Source organism: Leucopleurus acutus, assembly GCF_964270905.1.
Source record: "Leucopleurus acutus genome assembly, chromosome: 11".
NCBI classification, from domain to species: Eukaryota; Metazoa; Chordata; class Mammalia; order Artiodactyla; family Delphinidae; genus Leucopleurus; species Leucopleurus acutus.
This window is the reverse complement of record NC_139152.1, coordinates 52,574,563-52,598,620: the sequence shown is the minus strand read 5'-3', so window position 1 is coordinate 52,598,620 and position 24,058 is coordinate 52,574,563. Positions and strand designations below refer to the sequence as shown.

General features: G+C 37.9%; 1 protein-coding gene across 1 annotated transcript in view; it reads left to right on the top strand.

The window, feature by feature from the left end:
• Positions 1–24,058, top strand: part of WIF1 (WNT inhibitory factor 1) — a gene marked incomplete at both ends in the record, with an annotated part of 85,342 nt that overhangs the window by 42,625 nt on the left and 18,659 nt on the right. Inside the window, 3 exons of the mRNA XM_082850349.1 lie at positions 6,802–6,910; positions 20,043–20,183; positions 21,069–21,164. Coding sequence (XP_082706475.1) covers positions 6,802–6,910; positions 20,043–20,183; positions 21,069–21,164 — 346 coding nt within the window. The remainder of the gene's footprint in view (positions 1–6,801; positions 6,911–20,042; positions 20,184–21,068; positions 21,165–24,058) is intronic.

Here is a 24,058-nt window from a genome sequence, read left to right as displayed (position 1 = left end):
GTAAAAAAAGAATGAAATACTGCCATCTGCAGCAGTGTGGATGAACCTAGAGAATATTATGCTTATTGAAATAAGTCAGACAAAGAAAAATACTTTGTATCACTTACATGTGGAATCTAAAAAATAACACAGGGGCTTCCCTGGCGGTCCAGTGGTTGTGATTTCGCCTTCCAGTGCAGGGGTGTGTGTGGGTTCAACCCCTGGTTGGGGAGCTGGGATCCCACATGCCTCTCCACCACGAAGCCAAAACACAAAACAGAAGCAATACTGTAACAAATTCAATAAAAACTTTAAAAATGGTCCACATCAAAATAATAAAAAATAATACAAATAAATGTATATACAAAACAGAAACAGACTCACAGATACAGAATACAAGCTTGTGGTTACCAAAGGGGTGAGGGAAGGGGGGAGAGGCAAACTAAGAGGACAGGATTAAGAAATACAAACTACTATATATAAAATAGATAAGCAACAAGTATATACTGTGTAGCACCAGGAATTATACCCATTATCTTGTAATAACCTTTCGTGGAATATAATCTGCAGAAATACTGAATCACTATGTGGTGCACCTGAAACTAACACAATATTGTAAATCAACTACACTTCAGTAAAAAAGTGATGTTTTCATTAGATATATTGGCTTATGTTATGGCAGATATTTTAAAGAGGCAGAGAGGAAGGATATTGCAGAAATGTTACAGTAATGCCACCTTGAAGAAATGAAGGTTGGGTTAGGGTGAGCAGTGGGAATGAAAGGAAGAGACAGAATTGATGTGGCACATATATACAATGGAATATTACTCAGCCATAAAAAGAAGTGAAATTGAGTTATTTGTAGTGAGGTGGATGGACCTAGAGTCTGTCATACAGAGTGAATGAAGTAAGTCAGAAAGAGAAAAACAAATACCGTATGCTAACACATATATGGAATCTAAGAAAAAAAAAAGGTCATGAAGAACCTAGGGTTAAGACGGAAATAAAGACACAGACCTACTAGAGAATGGACTTGAGGATATGGGGAGGGGGAAGGGTAAGCTGGGACAAAGTGAGAGAGTGGCATGGACATATATACACTACCAAACGTAAAATAGATAGCTAGTGGGAAGCAGCCGCATAGCACCGGGAGATCAGCTCGGTGCTTTGTGACCACCTAGAGGGGTGGGATAGGGAGGGTGGGAGGGAGGGAGACGCAAGAGGGAGGAGATATGGAGACATATGTATATGTATAGCTGATTCACTTTGTTATAAAGCAGAAACTAACACACCATTGTAAAGCAATTATACTCCAATAAAGATGTTTAAAAAAAAAAGATTACGAAAAGAGAAAGGATAAGATTTTTGTGTCTGGCTATCGGGAGAGGCAAGAAACAACTCTAAGGTTTGGTGCCTTTATTATGGAAAAATGATAATACTGTCGACAGATGCAAAGAACTCAGGTGGGGATGGTGCTTTGTGAATGAGGCTCCATGCTGAAACAGCACGCCACGACGTGGTGTAAATGTTTCGCACTGAGCATCATTGCTCAGAAGGAAATATTCAGTACTTCAGTCTGTGAAAGTGCAGGAGTTTTATGGCAGAATGTAACGAATGAAGAGCTGAGGCTTGAGTCCGAGTGATTTTCTGAGACTGTGAGCTGAAAGGAGACTTAATAAGGACATGCAGGAAGGTCAAGATGTGGGACAAGAATCAGTGGACTGTCGCAGAATCCAAGGATAAGGAGTTGTGAGTTTGAAGGATGAAATTTTGCAGAGAGGTAACAAGAAGAATGCCGAGGAAGAACGTGAGATCTGGCATTTTTGGTCTAGACATTCAGGTGTCAGATTATTTTAAGCATTGGGCATGCTTATTCGTTTTGTTTGGGACTTCAGCATTGAACTATTTTCCTTTCTTGCTTATTTTAGTAGATTTCTTCTTGCATTTCACATACCGTGTAGGAGCTATTTTATATCCCTTTAGTAATTCTCAGGCTCAGGGCCTGGCTAATCTGAACATACTTGTATGCTATAATAGTAGGCTGTTGTGACAATTAAATGAACAGTGACTAGAGTATAATGAACACTCAGCAAAAATTATTGGTAAAATTTCAGACTTTATGGCAGTATGTTCTGTATTTTTTTAATAAATTTATTTATTTATATTTTTTTTTTTGGCTGTGTGAAGAAATGAAGACCTCTCCATTTCTGCGCGTGGGCTTTCTCTAACTGTGGTGCGTGGGGGCTGCTCTTCATTGTGGTGCGCAGGCTTCTCATTGCGGTGGCTTCTCTTGTTGCGGAGCACGGGCTCTAGGTGCACAGGCTTCAGTAGTTGTGGCTCGCGGGCTCTAGAGCGCAGGCTCAGTAGTTGTGGCGCATGGGCTTAGTTGCTCTGTGGCACGTGGGATCTTCCCAGACCAGGGCTCGAACCCGTGTCCCCTGCATTGGCAGGAGGATTCTTACCCACTGGCGCCACCAGGGAAGTCCTGTTCTGTAGTTTTAAATCACCTGAAAATTTTGGAGGGACAAATACGATACCTTTATTGTTTAAGTTTTCCCATGAATACTTAGGCCAACATTGTAATACATGAAGTTAAAAGAGGTTTGAGAGCCATGGTTTTATGAAGAACCTTTGATTCTTAACTCAGAGGTTGCTGCCATTATTGTGCTTATTAGATTAAGTGTATACCATAAACTCAGAACTTCAAAGGTGGAAAAGAAATACTGGATTCTCTCCATTCCTTCCAATGGTTAATGCAATTCTCTGCTTCCTTTCTCTATATCTACCCAAAAATGAGTGCCAGAGCAAAGGCCTTATGAGTTATCCCATTTTGCTGTTTAAATGATGTCTTCATCTCTTCTGGAAGGAACAACTCTAATATTTAGCCAAGTTGCTTGGAAGCAAGTTAAATGGCTTCCAGCCGTCCTTTCTTGATAATATTTGGGTGTCTTTTATACCTCTCTATGAAAAGAAAATTTACTGCGTGGCAAACCAGGCCAGCAAGATTTCTCAGCAACTTAATTTAGAAGTGAATTATTCTTCTGAATAGACCCATTCTTTGTTTGAATACAAGGCAGTCCTTTCATGTGTTTCCCAAATAAGCATCCTAGTTACCCCTACCTGAGTTTCCACTAGTGTCATTTAATGTAACAGAATGTACTTTTTCCTAATAGAGGTTTTATGCTCTCCAACATGCCACCTCCCTATTGCAGTTCATGCTCTGAGTTACTTTTATCTCAATAATAAATGTGCAATTTGTGAAACTTGTTCCCAAACTTTAAAGCTAGCTCTCTGTTCTCTTTGGCATAGAATTTAGGTTTTATTTGCCCCCAAATAAGTTTTTCCAGGAGAGAGTTTTGGGACTAAGAATGTTGATTATAACTAAAGTAAAAACAGAAAGTCCTGTCTAGGAGTTATAATATGACATTAATAAATCTATCACCTCTTCCATCAGCCATTTTCTATGATTTTGAGGGAAATATTTAAGCCCTTAAGCTAAATGAGGAATATATTTCATCTCTACCTCATGGTGATGATAATTTATTTGTAAAAATATTTATATGGTATTGGTGATTTTGATAGATTGCTTTATAATGACAAAGTGAAACTGAAAGAAGTCAGTGTTGAGATCAGACAAAAGGTGGGTCAATTTCTAAGTGGTTTTCAAGTTGGAGTTTGTAAGAAGGCAGTGGACATGAACATGGACAAAGTCCTTTTGAAAAATATATACCAGGTATGAAGAAAATCATATACTTTAGAGATTATAGCAGCATCATCTCTAAAAAGAAAGCCAAATAAGTAAAAAGGTTTTCTCTGGCAGCTGCCTTTTGCTGATAAGATCCGAAGAAGAAACTGTTTTGACCAGTTCATTGTGATAGAACTGTAGTAGAAAAGCCATGATGTTTACTGATTCTCAAAGAAATCAAACGGACATCCTAAAACCTGTAGTGTAAAATCTGTGATTGATAAGATCAGAGTATTGGCTTGCCAGAGACGTTTATTAAACCTAGCTGCATCCTGTGGCGAGGCCATGCCAATGCTAATTATAAACTCTCTGGAACTGAATATAGCGCATTCGTGCTTCCCAACCTACTTTACGTGACCACACTCAAAAGCAACAACAGGAGACCCAAAGGTTCTATGAAGTTATATTTCTGGACTGAGTGAAATTCTTTCAGCCCCACTTTCTGTGAACATCATCAAAAGCTTTTGAAAGAGACATTCAGAATCTGCTTAAATACCGAGTGTTGTTTTCTGGAAGCACACTTTCAGGGAGACTGCAGGAGATTAAATACATTGTTACGTGAGCGTGGCCCCACTAAATAGAAGCCCAAGAAGAATATTTCAACTCTGATCAGAGATTTATACAAATAGAGCCAATGATTCTCATCAGCCACACAGAACTGAAAGCAGGGTATATGATTAATGTCTGTTGTTAAATAAGTGTATTTATTTCACTATAAAAGTCATGGAACCACATGTGGAAAATTTGGAAAAGAGACGCAGACGTAGAGAAGGGATTTGTGGACGCAGGGTGGGACGAAGTGAGAGAGTAGCATTGACATATATACACTACCATGTGTAAAATGGACAGCTAGTGGGAAGCAGCCACATAGCACAGGGAGCTCAGCTCAGTGCTCTGTTATGACCTAGAGGGGTGGGATATAGCTGATTCACATTGTTGTACAACAGAAACTAACACAACATTGTAAAGCAATTACACTCCAATTAAAAAAAAAAATCCTACACAGTCATTGTTTTAATCTTGGTGTCTAGTCTTCCATCCTTTTTCTTGTTAATGCAGAAAATGATTTTAAAAACTTACTGAAATTATATTAGTTTTTATAAATGCATTTTAAAAATACATCATCCATATAAACAGATTTAATTTATAATGTGAAAGGTATAATTATGGAGCAGCAAATGATAACATTATGTGTTATTTGAAGCAATATAGCTACTGAAATGTTTTATTTTCAACATATTTGCACTCTGTCCACCCAGCTCTTTTCCATTGTTAAATGTACTATAAATACAAATATTTCTAATATTTTGGCATGTGGAATTTCACAAGTGGTTGTTGTGTTATTGTTGCTAGCTGATATTACTGTACTTGGTAATACAAGTAACCAAAAGTTATTAATTACGAGGGCATACAGTGCTAAATCCCTTCATAATACCTACCATGATATGCTTTAGAACAAAAAGGGGAATGACAAATATTATCTAGTAAAGTATAGAGGGAAGCACAGCCGGTAGAAGTCATTTAAAACACCTAGATTCACGAAACGCCGTCTAAGTAGCAGCCCACTTTTAATAGTCATTGGTTTTCCTGAAGGGACATAAATAATGTTTTCTTTTTCAAAGGAATTCATTCCAATTGAATGACCTTTCCTGATGACACTCTTTTCATCAGAATTCTTGCAATCCTTCCCTTAGACAGGGTAGGAATTAACTGTCTTATGACCCTTTATCCTCAGGGCCCTCCTAGTGAATGAATTTAGTAAAATTAATTCACACAACTCTTTTTACCCACCCAGGGAACCTTTCACAGTGGTCTTCTGGAACCCCTGCCACAATTCAAAGAAGCGGTTGCAGTGGGAACTTGGTCAGTGAAGGTGCCCCTTCTGACCTAGTGAAAGCTGCAAGTGCTTTTCAACTCACTCCAGGCATGGACAGTGTCCCTATAGCTGCTGAGATTACCCTTTTGCATGATCACCCTCATGGTAAAGCCCTTAATGCCTAATACATTGATATTGTGACTTAAGGCAGAAAGTTGTGTCAATGTCTACCATATATCTCTTATATCTTCCACATTGGAAAATAAATTTTATACTGCATATAAATTTTTATACTGCATATAAGATAGGCTGTATTCTTTTTTAAACCTCTTCCTAGCCCATGTTTATGTAATCAACTTAATTAACCCATCCAAATTCTGGATATCCTACAGATAACTGCAGAACCTCTCAATCTGCCTATCTTTCATTTCAGAATCTGTGCTATTTATTGATTGTTCTTTATTCTTAAGCAAGAACACATTGTTTCCATCACAAACCGTTTTAATAATCCAGTTGAGAATCAGTTAAGCATCAAAGCTTGAGTGAGATTATACATCACTACTTTCAGTATTTCATGGCCATTCAAGTAGCAAGAATGATTTTCTCAACTAGACTCAGTGGGAAAATGAAAATGTTTACAATATAAAGCTTTGCGGCTTGTTGTCATATTGAAGAGGTGGTTTTCACATGTTTAGACTTTTCTCTCCATAATTAAATTGAGATGTTAAATATAAACCTTCCAAAGGGAATGATACTGAAAAATAAACATTCACACCAAGATAATTAAATTTTGGAATTTCATGTCTTCTTTTGCCAATAGGTTGCTGCTTTCATTATCACTTATTTATTACATCTTTCCAAATTCTGGTCAAAGACTCACGTCAGATTTGAAAAGAATTAAAGAATGACCCAAGAAGCTCAGGTGGATTTTCTAAGGGCTAGTTGAAGATTGTTTTGACATCACCTGTTTCCTTAAGAGAAGTTTTCTCAATACTTTTAAGCTAAAAGGCTACCTTGTGAATATCGTGGACATGTGTTATTAGTATTTTTAAAGAATCACTTCTCTCCAAGCAGAGTCTAATTCTAGAGTTCTAAAACCCAGAAGAGAGAGTTATGCCTACACAATATTTTAAGTGCCGTATGCTCCAGAATTCCTGTAGTGAAAAATGTCAGTCTTCCATCAGAGGGATGATGAATTGAGAAGTGCCTTCCCACTCTCTGTGGTTTCCGTGGTGCTGATTGTCAATGCCTTTTGTTGTAGGCAGAATACTTCTATGAATTCCTGTCCTTGCGCTCCCTGGATAAAGGCATCATGGCAGACCCAACCGTCAATGTCCCTCTGCTGGGAACAGTGCCTCACAAGGCATCAGGTGGGTGGTCTTCGCCTCAGAGAAAGGTTTACACTTAAAATATAATAGCGATGGGAATAATATTTTAGATCCAGTTGTCACCCATCAGAGACATTACAGAATGTTTTCCTGAAGAGATCTATTGATTTTAGGGCAAATCAGTTGTTATGTCCCTATTTCCTTTGGGCAAAAGATTAGGATAGGCATGAAGAAATGGAAGTTTTAGAATTTCCTAAAAACTCAGTTCATAAATGATTCCAGATTAGAAAAAGAAAAGTCACTATGTGAGATATACTTGGCCAACAAGTGTGAATTAATGTAGTACATATAAATGTGGCAAAGATGCAAAGTAAGTGATCGACAGAGAATGGGACAAGTCAAGAAAAACTTCCCCTAAATGAACATTGTATTGTATTTTTTTTTTTTTTTTTTTTTGCGGTACGTGGGCCTCTCACTGTTGTGGCCTCTCCCATTGCGGAGCACAGGCTCCGGACGTGCAGGCTCAGCGGCCATGGCTCACGGGCCCAGCCGCTCCGCGGCATGTGGGATCTTCCCGGACCGGGGCACGAACCCGCGTCCCCTGCATCGGCAGGCAGACTCTTAACCACTGAGCCACCAGGGAAGCCCTGAATAGGAATTTGAAGTAGAGTGGAGACATAGCAAAGTAGGAGAAAGGGATTCAGTCTTTCAGATCTAATCATTCTTCTCTACTAAGAAAATCCAGTATGCAGTTATTTGTTTAGACCTTTTCAACTTAACCAGTTGAAACACCAGTTCATGCATTATCTAGTTTGTGTTCTGGGAGGGCGTCAAGGCCTGAATTACGGCTCCATTTTACAAATTAGAAAATTGAGGCTTGTGACGTTCACCTGACTTTCCCATAGTCACATAATAAGCAGTGAAGCTGAGACTAGAGCCCAGATTTTATGACCGTTAGAAAAATACAGAGATCACTTATGTAACCTATGTTACATTGAGTATATATATATTTTTACATAATTGTAGTAATATTATATATTTGGTCTTGCATAATGATTTTTTGGCTTTTAACATTTTAACATAAGCATTTTCCCATGTCACTACACATTTTTCCAAAAGTTATTTTTAATGCCCTTATAATATTGTTTTATGAACATACCGTAATTTATTTACTCATTCCCTTATTGTGTTACTTAGATTGTTTTTAGGGTTGGCATACTAGAAATATCACAGTAAACATCATTTTTAAAGTAACAGATGGTCAGTAGCCCTGTTTGTCTTATTCACCATGACTGCCAACACAGGGCCCAGCATAGAACAGGCTCTCAGAAAATACTTGTTGGATTCACGTGTGTAGCAAAATCTTAAAGTTCATCTCATTATTTTGTTAAGAATAGATTCTTAGATGTAAAATTATTGTGTCAAAGGATATGAACTATGAACTTTTTAAAAGGCTCTTAAATTGCCAAAATGCCAAATTACTTTCCGCAAAGGCTGTGCCTATTTGCACCCTGGCTAGCAGTGCTGGAGAGTGCCTGGCTTACTAACTTCATCAACATGTGTTATTAATCATGTTAGCTGTTTTGCTGACTTAAAAAGTGAAAAGTGGTTTCTCAGTGTTCTTTCAATTTGATTTTTTAAGTTCCTATGAGGTAGGAAGTTATTTTCTTGTATCTGTTAGACGATGTAAATGTCTGTGTGCCGTGCTCATTTTTATATTGAAATACTGTGGTTCTTATTAATTTGCAAAGCTCACTGTAAAGTACTGACTGTTGATTGCAATTTTTTCAACTTATGTTTTTATTTTATTTTTTTGAGGAGGGATATGCAGAGGCTTTAAAATCCTGTGTGGTCAAAACTATCTTTTCCTTTGTGATGTTCTTCCTATTACTTTTATGCTTGGAAATTAATTCCTATTCCAGAGAACCATTAGGTGATAATTTACACATGCTTCTAATATTTTACAAAAATTTATTTTGGCAGTAGTATGAGGTAGGGCTCAACCTGAATTATTTTTCTGAATTGTCGACTTTTCCAGCGTAAGAGGTTGGACTGACTCAAGATATGCTCTTTATTTTACAATAAGTTTTTTATAGATAAGAGTTGGTTTTAGAGACTACTGTTTGTTCTAATATTATAATATTTATAGTTTTATATTAAAATAATTGATAGCAGAATCCTGTCTCTTAAAAAAGATTAGTCTTGTTCTTTTAAAGGAACATTAGAATAATTTGTCAGACATCAAATGAAGATCTCGTTAGGAGCTAATTTTTTCCTTTTCCATTAGGGTTTATTATAGGATATTGAATATAGTTCCCTGAGCTATGCAATAGGACATTGTTGTTTATACATTCTATATATAATAGTTTGCATCTGCTAGTCCCAAACTCCTCATCCATCACTCCCCCACACCCCTCCCCCTTGGCAACTACAAGTCTGTTCTCTATGTGAGTCTGTTTCGTATGTAAGTTCATTTGTGTCATGTTTTAGGTTCCACAGATAAGTGATATCATATGGTATTTGTCTTTCTGACTTACTTCACTTAATATGATCATCTCTAGGTCCATGCATGTAGCTGCAAATGGCATTATTTCATTCTTTTTATGGCTGAGTAATATTCCACTGTGTGTGTGTGTGTGTGTATATATATATATATATATATATGTATATATATATATATACCATATCTTCTTTCTCCATGCATCTGTTGATGGACATTTAGGTTGTTTCCATGACTTGGCTATTGTAAATAGTGCTGCTATGAACAAAGGGGTGCTTGTATCTTTTCAAATTAGAATTTTCTCTGGATATATGCCCAGGAGTGGAATTGCTGAATCATATGGTAGATCTATTTTTAGTTTTCTGAGTAACCTCCATACTGTTTTCCATAGTGGCCACACCAACTTACATTCCCACCAACAGTGTAGGAAGGCTTCCCTTTTCTGCACACCCTCCCCAGCATTTGTTATTTGTAGACGTTTTAGTGATGGCCACTCTGACTGGTGTGAGGTGGTACGTCATTTTAATTTTGATTTGCACTTCTCTAATGATTAGTGATATTGAGCATCTTTTCATGTGCCTGTTGGCCATCTGTATGCCTTATTTGGAGAAATGTCTATTTAGATCTTCTGCCCATTTTTTCATTGTTTTTTTCTTATATTGAGCTGTATGAGATGTTAGTATATTTTGAAAATTAACCCCTTGTCGGTTGCATCATTTGCAAATATTTTCTCCCAGTCTGTAGGTTGTCTTTTCATTTTGTTTATGGTTTCCTTTGCTGAGGAGCTAATTTAAATTGATGAAATAATCAGGAAATCAGGCACCCTTACAGAGTCCATTTTCAGGTTGTAGTTATCTACTACTTCCAATGTATCTGTATTGCCACATCCCAGCACTGTAAGAGTTGGGGACTAAATAAGCACAGAGTTTCTCTAATTTCCTGGCATAGATGCCCATGTGGGTATAGACAGGAAGAGTGTGAATCTGAGTTTCTCTTGGGTCATCCCAGTGCTGCCGATATGACTCACAGCCCTCCCAGAGGATTTACTTCCAATCCAGATGGGTTTAGGTTCTAGGAAGCTCCTATGAAGGAAAAAGGCCTTGGGTTCTGGAGATACACTCAGCTAAGATTTGTAGCCTCAAGGATATGAATATCCCATTCCAGATACATGGGTACCCCAATTCCGCTCAGATGATAATGCTAGTATTATTGCATACTGCTACATCATGGAGACAAGAAAGTTCTTAGAATATGACCACCAAATTCTTGGAATAGGGCATTACTCGGTCTCATGCCACGTCACTTGGTGTTCCTTTTTAGTCGAAGATAATTTTCTATAAGATTTTTCTTGAGCATATTTGTTCTTTTTCTTAAGAAGTGGTCAGGAGTAAGATAAATACATAACATGTCTCTCAAGTTCCATTTCATATTTTTGAATTTTTCTTTTGTCTTTTTCTGATTATTAAAGAAGTACAAACTCACTTAGCCCATTAAAAGGTATTAATTAATTGCACAGTTATACCTCCTCAACTTAAAATAAATCTTGAATCTTTGGATTTCTGATCAGATGCTTATATCCAAAATCTTCCCAGTTTTATCAATTTTTTGTGTCTAGTAAAAAAAAGTTTACTGAAATTCTACTTCTTAGGATATTGAAGCAGTAAGGGTTTGAATATATGATATGAGAACACTTTAATAGGTCATGTTTAGAGAAAACATCATTTGCTAATAATTTAGAATCTTTAATAAAATGTAGAAGAAAAGTGGATGATACTTCGGGCAAGGTGAGACTAAAAAGAACAAGCCTGGGATGAGGTGACTCATGCACATGTGTGTGCATTTATACACACACACACACACACACATTTTACACGGACAACCCCCCCTCCCCCCATAGAGATTTTTGGAGGCAGATGTAGGATTTGTTTGCAGAAATGCAGGTGCAAGAAGTTTATGGGAATTGTAGTTCATTTCAGGGCAGTTATTCATTAGCCTCATTAAGCTCAGTCCCCCCAGCATGAGCAGTGAGGGTAACTTGACTTATTAAAAAGTAACCAAATCAGTGTGTCTTGCTCCTAAGCGTCCAGGTAGCATTCATTACTCTGCTGGTCTATTTAATACCCTCAAGCTGCTAAGGTGTTCTTTTATCCTACAGACTCCTATATGCCTAAGCGTTGCACGAAAAAGAAAACTCTTGATCTTTAACAGTTATGAAGTGCCTGCTTTCTGGCATCTGAAGAGAACAGAAACAGGAAATACAAACTGCAGGGTGGTTCAGTAAAATTCCTCAGTTGGATAACGAAAAACAGTTTCCATCAAGCCAAGGCTTTACCTGTTGGAACACTCTTTCTCTGTCATCCCATGAAACCAACAGAGCAGGGGTGTTTCTCAACCAAGACCATCAGGAATCCAATGTGTAGAAATTGTCCAATAGGTGTTAATGCTGGGAGGACCATCTTCTTCCTGGTGACCCCCATCCTTAGAAAGTGAAGCCCAGAGTAGGTACTCAGTAAGTATTTGCTGAGAGAATGAATGGATGACTATTTGTGTTGGATGCTTTATATTCATGGAACAGCTTATAATCATGTGGTGTCGAGGATGAGATCTCGCCCATCTTATTCATCTCTTCCCTTGTTGTGAGGCAGCGGTTTGCATGACCGAGGCTGAGGCTGTATGAGCACCATACTGGTCTCAGTGTGGAAGAGGTATTTTTTTTAAAACATCTTTATTGGAGTATAATTGCTTTACAGTGGTGTGTTAGTTTCTGCTGTATAACGAAGTGAATCAGCTATAAATATACATTTATCCCCATTTCTCCTCCCTCTTGCGTCTCCCTTCTACCCTCCCTATCCTACCCCTCTAGGTGGACACAAAGCACCGAACTGATCTCCCTGTGCTATGTGGCTGCTTCCCACTAGCTATCTGTCTTACATTTGGTAGTGTATATATGTCCATGCCACTCTCTCACTTCGTCCCAGCTTACCCTTCCCCCACCCCGTGTCCTCAAGTCCATTCCCTACGTCTGCATCTTTATTCCTGTCCTGCCCCTAGGTGCTTCACAACCTTTTTTTTTTTTTTTAGACACCTTATATGTGTTAGCATATGGTCTTTGTTTTTCTCTTTCTGACTTACTTCACTCTGTATGACAGTCGCTAGGTCCATCCACCTCACTGCAAATAACTCAGTTTTGATTCTTTTTATGGCTGAGTAATATTCCATTGTATATATGTGCCACGTCTTCTTTATCCATTCATCTGTCAACGGACACTTAGGTTGCTTCCATATCCTGGCTACTGTAAATACTGCTGCAATGAACATTGTCGTACATGTCTCTTTTTGAATTTTGGTTTTCTCAGGGTATATGCCCAGTAATGGGATTGCTGGGTCATATGGTAGTTCTATTTTTAGTTTTTTAAGGAAACTCCATACTGTTCTCCATAGTGGTTGTATCAATTTACATTCCCACCAACAGTGCAAGAGGATTCCCATTTCTCTACACCCTCTCCAGCATTTATTGTTTCTAGATTTTTGTTTGAGTATGGCCATTCTGACTGGTGTGAGGTGATACCTCATTATAGTTTTGATTTGCATTTCTCTAATGATTAGTGATGTTGAGCGTCCTTTCATGTGTTTCTTGGCAACCTGTATATCTTCTTTGGAGAAATGTCTATTTAGGTCTTCTGCCCATTTTTGGATTGGTTTTTTTGTTTTTTTAATATTGAGATGCTTGTAAATTTTGGAGATTAATCCTTTGTCAGTTGCTTTGTTTGCAAATATTTTCTCCCATTCTGAGGGTTGTTTTTCGTCTTGTTTATAGTTTCCTTTGCTGTGCCAAAGCTTTAAAGTTTCATTAGGTCCCATTTGTTTATTTTTGTTTTTATTTCCATTCCTCTAGGAGGTGGGTCAAAAAGGATCTTGCTGTGATTTATGTCATAACGTTCTGCCTATGTTTTCTTCTCAGAGTTTTATAGTGTCTGGCCTTACATTTAGGTCTTTAATCCATTTTGAGTTTATTTTAGTTTATGGTGTTAGGGAGTATTATAATTTCATTCTTTTCCATGTAGCTGTCCAGTTTTCCCAGCACCACTTATTGAAGAGGCTGCCTTTTCTTCACTGTATATTCTTGCCTCCTTTATCAAAGATAAGGTGACCATATGTGCGTGGGTTTATCTCTGGGCATTCTATCCTGTTCCATTGACCTATATTTCTGTTTTTGTGCAAGTACCATACTGTCTTGATTACTGTAGCTTTGTAGTATAGTCTAAAATCAGGGAACCTGATTCCTCCACCTCCATTTTTCTTTCTCAAGATTGCTTTGGCTATTCAGGGTCTTTTGTGTTTCCACAAAAATTGTGCAATGTTTTATTCTAGTTCTGTGAAAAATGCCATTGGTAGTTTGATAGGGATTGCATTGACTCTGTAGATTGCTTTGGGTAGTAGAGTCATTTTCACAATGTTGATTCTTCCAATCCAAGAACACGGTATATCTTTCCATCTATTTGTATCATCTTTAATTTCTTTCATCAGTGTCTTATAATTTTCTGCATACAGGTCTTTTGTCTCCTTAGGTAGGTTTATTCATAGATATTTCATTCTTTTGGTTGCAATGGTAAATGGGAGTGTTTTCTTAATTTCATTTTCAGATTTTTCATCATTAGTGTATAGGAATGCAAGAGATTTCTGCACATTAATTTTGTATCCTGCTACTTTACCAAATTCATTGATTAGCTCTAGTAGTTTTCTGGTAGCATCTTTAGGATTCTCTATGTATAGTATCATGTCATCTGCAAACAGTGACAGCTTTACTTCTTCTTTTCCGATTTGGATTCCTTTTATTTATTTTTCTTCTCTGATTGCTGTGGCTAAAACTTCCAAAAGTATGTTGAATAATAGTGGTGAGAGTGGGCAAACTTGTCTTGTTCCTGATCGCAGTGGAAATGGTTTCTCTTTTTCACCATTGAGGACGATGTTGGGTGTGGTTTTGTCATATATGGTCTTTATTATGTTGAGGAAAGTTCCCCCTATGCCTACTTTCTGGAGGGTTTTTATCATAAATGGGTGTTGAATTTTGTCAAAAGCTTTCTCTGCATCTGTAGAGACGATCATATGGTTTTTCTCCTTCAATTTGTTAATATGGCGTATCACATTGATTGATTTGCGTATATTGAAGAATCCTTGCGTTCCTGGGTTAAACCCCATTTGATCATGGTGTATGAGCCTTTTAATGGGCTGTTGGATTCTGTTTGCTATGATTTTGTTGAGGATTTTTGCATCTATATTCATCAGTGATATTGGCCGGTAGTTTTCTGTCTTTGTGACATCTTTGTCTGGTTTTGGTATCAGGGTGATGGTGGCCTCATAGAATGAGTTTGGGAGTATTCCTAACTCTGCTCTATTTTGGAAGAGTTTGAGAAGGATAGGTGTTACCTCTTCTCTAAATGTTTGATGGAATTCGCCTGTAAAGCCATCTGGTCCTGGGCTTCTGTTCGTTGGAAGATTTTTAATCACAGTTTCAATTTCAGTGCTTGTGATTGGTCTGTTTATATTTTCTAGTTCTTCCTGGTTCAGTCTCAGAAGGTTGTGCATTTCTAAGAATTTGTCCATTTCTTCCAGGTTGTCTATTTTATTGGCATATAGTTGCTTGTAGTAATCTCTCATGATCCTTTGTATTTCTGCAGTGTCAGTTGTTACTTCTCCTTTTTCATTTCTAATTCTATTGAGTCTTCTCCCTTTTTTTCTTGATGAGTCTGGCTAATGGTTTAACAATTTTGTTTATCTTCTCAAAGAACCAGCTTTTAGTGTTATTGATCTTTGCTATCGTTTCCTTCATTCCTTTCTGATCTGATTTTTATGATTTCTTTCCTTCTGCTAACTTTGGGGTTTTTTTGTTCTACTTTCTCTAATTGCTTTAGGTGTAAGGTTAGGTTGTTTATTTGAGATGTTTCTTGTTTCTTAAGGTAGGATTGTATTGCTATAAACTTCCCTCTTAGAACTGCTTTTGCTGCATCCCATAGGTTTTGGGTCATCGTGTTTTCATTGTCATTTGTTTCTAGGTATTTTTTGATTTCCTCTTTGATTTCTTCAGTGATCCCTTGGTTATTAAGTAGTATATTGTTTAGCCTTCATGTGTGTGTATTTTTTACAGATTTTTTCCTGTAATTGATATCTAGTCTCATAGCGTTGTGGTTGGAAAAGATACTTGATATGATTTCAGTTTTCTTAAATTTACCAAGGCTTGATTTGTGAACCAAGATATGATCTATGCTGGAGAATGTTCCATGAGCACTTGAGAAGAATGTGTATTCTGTTGTTTTTGGATGGAATGTCCTATAAATATCAATTAAGTCCATCTTGTTTAATGTATCATTTAAAGCTTGTGTTTCCTTATTTATTTTCATTTTGGATGATCTGTCCATTGGTGAAAGTGGGGTGTTAAAGTCCCCTACTATGACTGTGTTACTGTCCATTTCCACTTTTATGGCTGATAGTATTTGCCTTATGTACCGAGGTGCTCCTATGTTGGGTGCATAAATATTTACAATTGTTATATCTTCTTCTTGGATTGATCCCTTGATCATTATGTAGTGTCCTTCTTTGTTTCTTGTAATAGTCTTTGTTTTAAAGTCTATTTTGTCTGATACGAGAATTGCTACTCCGGCTTTCTTTTGATTTCCATTTGCATGGAATATCTTTTTCCATCCCTTCACTTTCAGTCTGTATGTGTCCCTAGGTCTGAAGTGGGTCTACTGTAGAGAGCACATATATGGGTCTTGTTTTTGTATCCATTCAGCCAGTCTGTGTCTTTTGGTTGGAGGATTTAATCCATTTATATTTAAGGTAATTATCAATATGTATGTTCCTATTACCATTTTCTTAATTGTTTTGGGTTTGTTATTGTAGGTCTTTTCCTTCTCTTGTGTTTCCTGCCTAAAGAAGTTCCTTTAGCATTTGTTGTAAAGCTGGTTTGGTGGTGCTGAATTCTCTTAGCTTTGCTTGTCTGTAAAGCTTTTAATTTCTCTGTCAAATCTGAATGAGTTCCCTGCTGGGTAGGGTAATCTTGGTTGTAGGTTTTTCTCCTTCATCACTTTAAATATGTCCTGCCACTCCCTTCTGGCTTGCAGAGTTTCTGCTGAAAGATCAGCTGTTAAACTTATGGGGCTTCCCTTGTGTGTTATTTGTTGTTTTTCCCTTGCTGCTTTTAATATTTTTTCTTTGTATTTAATTTTTGATAGTTTGATTAATATGTGTCTTGGCATGTTTCTCCTTGGATTTATCCTGTATGGGACTCTCTGTGCTTCCTGGACTTGATTAACTATTTCCTTTCCCATATTAGGGAAGTTTTTAACTATAAGGTCTTCAAATATTTTCTCAGTCCCTTTCTTTTTCTCTTCTTCTTCTGGGACTCCTATTATTCGAATGTTGGTGCATTTAATGTTGTCCCAGAGGTCTCTGAGACTGTCCTCAATTCTTTTCATTCTTTTTTCTTTATTCTGCTCTGCAGTAGTTATTTCCACTATTTTATCTTCCCGGTCACTTATCTGTTTTTCTGCCTCAGTTATTCTGCTATTGATCCCTTCTAGAGATTTTTTTTTTTTTTTTTTTTTTTGCAGTACCTGGGCCTCTCATTGTTGTGGCCTCTCCCGTTGCAGAGCACAGGCTCTGGAAGCGCAGGCTCAACCGCCATGGCTCATGGACCCAGCCGCTCCGCGGCATGTGGGATCTTCCCGGACCGGGGCATGAAGCTGGGTCCCTTGCATCAGCAGGCAGACTCTCAGCCACTGTGCCACCAGGGAAGCCCCTAGAGAATTTTTATTTCATTTATTGTGCTGTTTATCACTGTTTGTTTGCTCTTTAGTTCTTCTAAGTCCTTGTTAAATGTTTCTTGTATTTTCTCCATTCTATTTCCAAGATTTTGGTTCATCTTTACTATCATTATTCTGAATCCTTTTTGAGGTAGACTGCCTATTTCCTCTTCATTTGTTAGGTGTGGTGGGTTTTTGCCTTGCTCTTTCATCTGCTGTGTGTTTCTCTGTCTTCTCATTTTGATTAACTTACTGTGTTTGGGGTCTCCTTTTCGCCGGCTGCAGGTTCATAGTTCCCGTTGTTTTTGGTGTTTGTCCCCAGTGGCTAAGGTTGGTTCAGTGGGTTGTGTAGGCTTCCTGATGGAGGGGACTAGTGCCTGTGTTCTGGTGGATGAGGTTGGATCTGTCTTTCTGGTGGGCAGGTCCACGTCTGGTGGTGTGTTTTGGGGTGTCTGTGGCCTTATTATGATTTTATGCAGCCTCTCTGCTAATGGATGGGGTTGTGTTCCTGTCTTGCTAGTTGTTTGGCATAGGGTATCCAGCACTGTAGCTTGCTGGTCGTTGAGTGGAGCTGGGTCTTGGTGTTGAGATGGAGATCTCGCGGAGATTTTCGCCATTTGATATTACGTGGAGCTGGGAGATTTTCGCCATTTGATATTACGTGGAGCTGGGAGGTCTCTTGTGGACCAGTGTCCTGAACTTGGCTCTCCCACCTCAAAGGCACAGCCCTCATGCCTGGCTGGAGCACCAAGAGCCTGTCATCCACACGGACAGAAGAATCTTCCAAATTATTTTCCTCTGGATATCAGTCGGTAAGGTAACTGCTGGTCATCACAATGCGTATTCAGAAAAATCCACGTTTTACTCTTGTGCTCTTTTTCTTGTTTTTGCTAGCAATTAATATCGTGAACAGGATACCAATTCACAAATGCCAAGTTCACCATAAAAGCAGATAATTCCATACAGCTCTTCCCTACAAGACTGCCTCCAGTTAGTTCTCAAAGTGCCCAATTGTTCGGTGAAGATACAATCCAGGTGCAGAGCAGGGGAAAAAAAAGAAAACTGGGAGAAAAAAGAAGAGGCAGATAGAAAAGTAGAGACCGATAGAGGAGAGGGCAGAAAAAAAGGGAAGACATTTGTTACAAACAAGGAAAGAAAAGGCCAGTAAGTGAGGAAGTCTGTAAGCTCTACAACAAGAATTGGAGTCTTGCTTTTTGCAAATCTTCTGTATCCATGTAGCCTTTCAGATTCCCTTGGTCCCCAAGTAAAATTTCCAGATCCGGGATGCAGCCATAAGAAAGAATCCTATGTATATTTCACAAGTATTCCGCAATAACAGATCCAGCACGGTTTTCCTTGTACAGTCCTTTACTTCCTTTTGAAATGGAAATCCCTACTATGGATTTTTGTATTTTGTAAGTTTGCATTTTCATATATACAATTTCATTAAACCAGGGTTTTCAGTGGGGACAATTATACTTTGGGACTTCAGAAACAAGTTTGCTTATTTTCTCTCTTTTTATTTCTGTTAAAATATCTGGGTTTTTTTCATCATTTAATTATTTACAATGCTCAGATCTCAAGATTCAGGAGAACTGGAAACCCGTGTTATTTGGAGAAGAGCACAGTAATGAACACTGACAATGCCAAAGCCTTGAGAGTGGTTTCTGGTTGCCAAGCACGTTAAGAAGATTGTATGACCAACTGGTGTGCAGTGCATTATGGAAAAGAGCACACTAATTTCTAGCTAGCTTCTTCTTGTACAACTAGGGGAAAGGTTTATGAAAACTCTGAAGGGAAAGGATTTTTCTTGGCATGGTACGATTTTCCCAAGCTTGGCAGTAACCATAACCTGCCATACAGAAACAAAATGAAACAGAATTTCATATGTATACCTCTTAGCAATATTTGTTCTATTCATAAGGAAGAACTGGAGTCTAGTGGATCAGCTAGATTAGTCTTCTCCAGTGGATATGTTAGGATAATCCAGTGGATTTCAGAAATTTGTGAAATCGGCCTCTCAGCCAATGACTTGAGCCAATTTCCACCCAGTGATTTGTGAGTATTTCACAGCTGAAGTTGTGGACAACTCCTCGCCGTCTCTGTACAGCAACACTATTAGTTCCCACTCTCTGCTTAGTCTACACCTACATACCCCAAGTGATCATCAGTTTCACTAAAAAGATGTGTCTCCTCTTTAGGAACCTAAACCATTAGATATGTCTATTGTGAGATTACTTCATCACAGAAAACTCTCTTCTAGATCCCCAAGATATGGACACTTCTCAATATTAACAAATAGCCTGAGAAAATATTACATTTATTAACTCAGTCCAATGATCGGGGTCTAGTCTGAGTTGTAGAATATTTCCAAAGAAGATATTTTGTCACTTTCAAGCATACATAGTAAAAGTAAACCAGTGGGGTGTTGCTTATAGGGCTTTATTTAATAGATTCTGCAGTGCTGACTTTTAGCTCTTTTTGAATTATATGGAGGCTGGTGAAGGTGTTCACAAAGTTTCTTCTCCTAATTAATCTATGCTACCTATTTGCACCTTTACTTCTTAGAGAACATTTTACCATCTTTTTTTTCAAGAGGGTACAAGTTCAGACTATGAACAAAATATCCCCCGTTTCATATTAGTAGGGTACAAATCAATGAGGGTCATTAATTCTCCACTCAGCATGATGTACACGTTCTGTGGAGAATGCCCAGATAATCAAAATACAGTCCGTACTCTAGTGGAGATACAAGCATGTCTGATAACAAAATGTGAACATTTTTGCTTTGTTCTTTGTCTCTCTTACCAAGATTTCTGTAGAAATGGGATCAACTAGATAAACTGTATCTCCGTACCTTCTTTTTCTTTAGTTGTTCAAGTTGGTTTTCCATGTCTCGGCAAACAAGATGGAGTGGCAGCGTTTGAAGTGAATGTGATTGTAATGAATTCTGAAGGCAACACCATCCTGCAGACGCCTCAAAATGCCATCTTCTTTAAAACATGTCAACAAGGTAATCAGTGATGGTGATTCCAGAGAAGGCTCATAAGGCTCCCAGGTGTGATTTGTGCCAAAAATTGTAGCTAGCTAGCTAGCTAATTATTTTGTATAATTAAAACCACACCAGTGGGAGGAGGGGTAAACGCAGGGTCCGCTAATAGTACTAAGACAGACTTTCTCTGCTTTGACTGCACTCACAAGTTTAGGAACTCCAGTACCCTTCAAAACGCCCTGTCTTCCACCTCTCTTCTTTCCCTCCTCCAACACAATCTTTGGGAGTCCCCACCTTCATAGCAAGGGTTCCAGTCATCACCAGCAACTACTACAAACCATACGCCCTGCTGAAAGCTTGGTGCTTTTGACTTCCAAAGATCACGCCAGTGACCTCTGCCAGGCAAAGGCACCTCTCCATCACAGCCCGGATTCCCAGTTAAGCATGAAGGCTTTCCCATGCTGTCTCCTTTCCCATCCTGATACAAGCTCTTCCAACAAAGAATTTAAGCTCTGGAGGCTTTCAGTGCCCTAAAGATGTACCAAAAGGTCATTCCCCCCTCTGAAAATGAATATTGAGGGCAATATCCATCATTCTGTTTCAGTGTGAATTTAAGGAAATGCAGTAGATTGATGGGTGGGAGGAAGGCAGAACATAAGCTCGCTTTGCCTTCTTCCACGAGCTCCCTACTGTTGGAAGTAGGATTGAGAGGCAGTATCTTACTTTCATGAAGACTTAGTGGAGTACAGGCAGTGTAGAGAGAATGAAGTGGAAGTACTGGTATTCAGTAAATTATGATAATTGGTGTGCTGGGGAAAAAGCGACCTTTAGCCTCTTCATGCCCCTGTAATTCACTCAACATGATTTGAAAGCTGTCTGTATAAACCTTGTTTCTCTTTGGTGAAGCTGAGTGCCCAGGGGGGTGCCGAAATGGAGGCTTTTGTAATGAAAGACGGGTCTGCCAGTGTCCTGACGGATTCTATGGACCTCACTGTGAGAAAGGTAAGAAGAGAGACAGCCAGCTTCCCTGCTTGCTTCCTAATGAAATGGGTGTTACACAGGAGCCCCACATGTATTTTTAACACATCACCTGAAATTATTTTTCTGGTCACATTATAAGGATTTGTGCAGTCTTGAAAAGCCACAGCAAAGCTATTGGAAAGTATTCTTCTAGGAGTGGTTTTCTGTTAAATCCAATATGTGGTGACAGGAGCAGAAAACTGGCACAATGTCTACATTCTTTGTGGCCACTTTCACTCTCTTCCACCCCCCTCCGCAATTCACTATTATATATACTATGCTTTAGCATAATCTTATGAAAGTTTTGAGTTTTTTTTCCTCCACTAAAATTGGTTTTAAAAAGCTAGTATTATGAGTGATTTGAAAGTATCTACTCCAATTAAAAGTAGCTTGTTTCACAAGTAAGTCTACACCTGAGTTATGAAGGTGCTCTAGGCAAAAAAAAAAAAAAAAAGGATGAAAATCATTTGTGTAGTAAATATATATATTTTGGTGAAATTACTACTAAGAAAGCTATATGAAAAAAGAGGTGAACATGAAAATGTTTATTAACCACAAATGTGTCTAAACCACAAGCTCACATATACTGAGTTTACTTGACCAGAGTAAGCAAAATATTTTTCATCTTCAAAAAATAGATTTTTTCTTGTCTGCATTGATTTTTTTCTTTATTTTCTTAATTGAAATATAGTTGGTTTACAGCATTGTTAGTTTCAGGTGTACAACAAAGTCATTCAGTTATATATATATATTTATATATATATATATAGTTTTCAGATTCTTTTCCCATATAGGTTATTACAAAATATTGAGTATAGTTCTCTGTGCTATACAGTAGGTCCTTGGTTATCTAGTAGTGTGTGTATCTGTTAATCCCAACCTCCTAATTTATCCCTCCCCCACCTTCCCTTTCTCCTTTGGTAACCATAAGTTTGCTTTCTATGCCTATGGGTCTTTTTCTGTTTTGTATATAAGTTCATTTGGATCTTTTTTTTTTAGATTCCAAATATAAGTGGTATCATATGATATTTGTCTGTCTAGCTCACTTCATTTAGTATGATTATCCCTAGGTCCATCCATGTTGCTGCAAATGGCATTATTTTATTCTTTTTATGGCTAATATTCCATTGTATGTGTGTGTGTGTGTGTGTGTGTATCTGTCTCACATCTTCTTTATCCATTCATCTGTCGATGCACATTTAAGTTACTTCCATGTCTTGGCTATTGTAAATAGTGCTGCAATGAACATTGGGTGCAATTTACATTCCCACCAACAGTGTAGGAGGGTTCCTTTTTCTCCACACCCTCTCCAGCATTTATTATTTGTAGAATTTTTGATGACGGCCATTCTGACCAGTGTGAGGTGGTACCTCATTGTAGTTCTGATTTGCATTTCTCTAATAATTAGTGATGTTGAGTAGCTTTTCATGTGCCTCTTGGCCATCTGTATGTCTTCTTTGGAGAAATGTCTATTTAGGTCTTCTGCCCATTTTTTGATTGGGTTGTTTGTTTTTTTGTTATTGAGCTGCTTGTATATTTTGGAGATTAATCCTTTGTCAGTTGCTTTGTTTGAAAATATTTTCTCCCATTCTGAGGGTTGTCTTTTCTTCTTGTTTATGGGTTCCTTTGCTGTGCAAAAGCTTTTAAGTTTAATTAGGTCCCATTTATTTTTTAATTTCCATCACTCTAGGGGATGGATATAAAAAGATATTGCTGCAATTTATCTCAAAGAGTGTTCTGCCTATGTCTTCCTCTACGAGTATTATAGTATCTGGTCTTACATTTAGGTCTTTATAACATTTTGAGCGTTTTTGGTGTATGGTGTTAGAGAATGTTCTAATTTCATTCTTTTACATGTAGCTGTCCAATTTTCCCAGCACCACTTATTGAAGAGACAGTCTTTTCTCCATTGTATAGTATTTCCTCCCTTGTCAGAGATGAACTGACCATAGGTACATGGATTTATTTCTGGGCTTTCCATCCTGTTCCATTGATCTATGTGTCTGTTTTTGTGCCAGTACCGTACTGTTTTGATTACTGTAGGTTTGTAGTATAGTCTGAAGTCAGGGAACCTGATTCCTCCAGCTCCATTTTTCTTTCTCAAGATTGCTTTGGCTATTCGGGATCTTTTGTGTTTCCATACATATTTTAAAATTTTTGCTCTAGTTCTGTGAAAAATGCCATTCGTGATTTGATAGGGATGACATTGAATTTGTAGATTGCCTTGGGTAGTATGGTCATTTTAACAATATTGATTCTTCCAACCCAAGAACACAGTACATCTTTCCATCTGTTTGGGTCATCTTCAGTTTCTTTCATCAGCATCTTATAGCTTTCAGAGTACAGGTCTTCTGCCTCCTTAGGTAGGTTAATTACTAGGTATTTCATTCCTTTTGATGTGATGGTAAGTAGGATTGTTTCCTTAATTTCCTTAATTTCTCTTTCTGATCCTTTGTTGTTAGTGTATAGAAATGCAACGGATTTCTGTGTATTAATTTTGTATCCTGTAAATTTACTGAATTCATTGATGAGCTGAGTAGTTTTCTGGTAGCGTCTTGAGGATTTTCTATATATAGCATCATGTCATCTGCAAACAGTGACAGTTTTACTACTTCTTTTCCAATTTGGATCCCTTTTATTTCTTTTTCTTCTCTGATTGCTGTGGTTAGGACTTCCAAAACTATGTTGAATAAAAGTGGCAAGAATACACATCCTTGTCTTCTTCCTGATCTTAGAGGAAATGCTTTCAGCTTTGCACTGTTGAGTATGATGTTAGTTGTGCATTTGTCATATATGGCTTGTATTATGTTGAGGTATGTTCCTTCTATGCCCACTTTCTGGAGAGTTTTTATAATAAATGGATGTTGAATTTTATC